Source organism: Austrofundulus limnaeus, unplaced genomic scaffold, assembly GCF_001266775.1.
Source record: "Austrofundulus limnaeus strain Quisiro unplaced genomic scaffold, Austrofundulus_limnaeus-1.0 Scaffold308, whole genome shotgun sequence".
Lineage (NCBI taxonomy): Eukaryota > Metazoa > Chordata > Actinopteri > Cyprinodontiformes > Rivulidae > Austrofundulus > Austrofundulus limnaeus.
In genome coordinates this window covers 69,873-72,276 of record NW_013952710.1, presented here as the reverse complement: position 1 = coordinate 72,276, position 2,404 = coordinate 69,873, and the positions used below count along the sequence as shown (strand labels likewise).

Below are 2,404 nucleotides of genomic sequence, written 5' to 3'. Positions count from 1 at the left end.
TCATGTATGTGTAAATTTATTACCATAATTACAGGTGAGTCACGTAAATTTATGTTGTTATAAAACAAGTAGCCAAAAAAACAATTTCCTAGGGGAAACACTGTACTGAGTAAAAGTGAGCAGTTAGATTTTCCAAAATGACATTTATTGGGAGGTGACTTCTCCAAAAAATATATTTTCTAACAGCGTGCAGCTGTGATGGGTTGTGTACAAGCTAATAGTGTCAGAATGGTATATATTTATACTTCTCATCCAAACACAATTAAATTCACTCTATAGGAGACACAATTTATCAGGATAGTATTTTTAAGTAACAACTCAGAATAAAATAGGAGTAACGACTTTCTGCTTACCTTTTTAAAAAATGTAGTGAGTAGAAAGTACAGATAATTGTGTAAAAATGTAATAAGTAAAAGTAAAAAGTACACTAAAAAATAATTACCCAAGTAAAGTACATATAACCAAAAATTCCACTTAAGTACAGTAAAGAAGTATTTGTACTTAGTTACTTTACAACTCTGCAGAGTTGGACACTGACAAGACGGAGACACTCATGCATGACCTCAGAGCTGAATGGAAAGACCGTCTGACCTCAGACTGTGAGTCAGAGAGCATCATAGAGACCCCCCCCCACTCCCACCGCCTGGTGCCTGTCACTCACAGGCCTTGTCACAAGTCCAACAGTCTCACACAACGGGCACATTCAAACAGAACTGGAGTGCAGTGCAGATGCTGACAGTGTTTAGTTACGTTGCAAGAATCAGACAGAAAACCCAACAAACATGTCACATCTGGAAACGAACAAGACAGAAGCCACAGCTCTACCAGTGGAAGCTGAAATCAGACAAAAACCAATGTCCAGATGAGCCAACAGTTTCTGGCCTCCACTCACCTGATTTCCCCATGCTGTTGACAACCTGAGTCCTTTTTAAGTTCTGTGGTCCAGCCTGTTTTCTGTCTCGCTTCCACTTTCAACCTGCTCCTGCTGTTTTTTACTTTWAAGTCAGTCCTCTAAAACAGCAACAAACATGACCGTTCCAAGCTGCCTCATTCTGCAGGAACAGAACTTTAGTCAGGTTCCCCTTTAAAGACTCTTCCTGATGCAAGGTAATTGCACAACTGTGTTCATTCACAACACCCTGCCCTCTCTTTGTCTCTCCCTCTCTCTCTCTCCCTCTCTCTCTCTCTCTCCCTCTCTCTCTCACACACTTTATCTACAGGCCCTGAACTATCTCTACAGCCCAGAGGAGCACACACCCACTACTATTTCTTGCCTGAAAATGAAAAAAAGCCCCTTTAGCCACACAGTCATTAGTCAGTCACTGGTGACATCATCTCTGAGAGACATGACCATATATGGACATAACCACATGACCCTTTTTTCCCCAACAATTCTATCAATAATGACAGCCTCTTCCTGGATGATGTGCAATAAAAAAAAATAACCTTGTTTGTTTCCATTTTTTTACTGCTTTCACAATAAATACATTAGGGACAATATTGTCGAATCAAAGAAAGAGCCCTTATTTTCCATAGTGATTGAGCAAAATGCTTCCTGGTTCTGACAAGCAGGGGGAGGGTGGGGTGGGGGGGTTGTCACTATTAATCACCCTGCAAAGCAGGTTTCTATTTGTTTTGTCTGTATGAGCTATGCACTCTCCTGTTCATTATTGGCACTTTTGAGCTGCTATATTTATCATTTCAGTATAAATAAATGACTTTAGATTGGGGGGGAGAAAAAGACGGTAGGAATTGCTTCTCAGAACAAAGTGTGTCATATTTCATTTTGCATCTCATAATTCAGTCAGACACAAATTGTGTCTGCRTGTTTTATGGGCTGTCGTTCGTGTGAATAACGTATATGAAAAAAAAAAGCTTATTATATTTTTGTAGTTGATGTGCTTTATTGTGTCAGCACTGCACAAAGAGAAGCTTGTGAACAACAAGAAATACTGAGTCATGACTAAAGTTCATTTTCAGTCAAAGTGATTTTACATGAATTGATTAAACCCACCCCAAAAAGCAACAATAAAAATAATAAAAAAAAAACACAGATTTAGTGTAAAAGGGATAGTTCCAAACCTTTAGAAGTGAGGTTCTACAGCTTTTGGAGTCAACTCTCTTCGCTTTGGCTTCTAACTAATCAGTATGCTGCAGAAAAATGCTATACCTCGGCTAGTTTTACAGATTTTGAGCTTAAATCGAGCATAGCTATGGCTGACAGTCATTCCTAATACATACACATAGCACGAACAAATCATGCAAAATGAATTTGTTACATAATGTATTTTTATAGTTTGACCAAAACATCTTTAACTTTGTTTTTCTGAACATAAGATGATCTTCATATAAAAGACTGGGATCAAAAGTGGTGAGTGATGTCCATTCCTTTAAGGAATGCTAG

At 38.5% G+C, this 2,404-nt stretch overlaps 1 protein-coding gene across 1 annotated transcript in view; it reads right to left on the bottom strand.

Annotated features, from left to right (window-relative positions):
• glipr2l (GLI pathogenesis-related 2, like) overlaps window positions 1-1,188 on the bottom strand; it is a gene marked incomplete at its 5' end in the record, with an annotated part of 10,303 nt that extends 9,115 nt beyond the window's left edge. The window contains 1 exon segment of the mRNA XM_014021864.1: window positions 893-1,188. Coding sequence (XP_013877318.1) covers window positions 893-905 — 13 coding nt within the window.
• Between the last annotated feature and the right edge of the window lie 1,216 nt (window positions 1,189-2,404).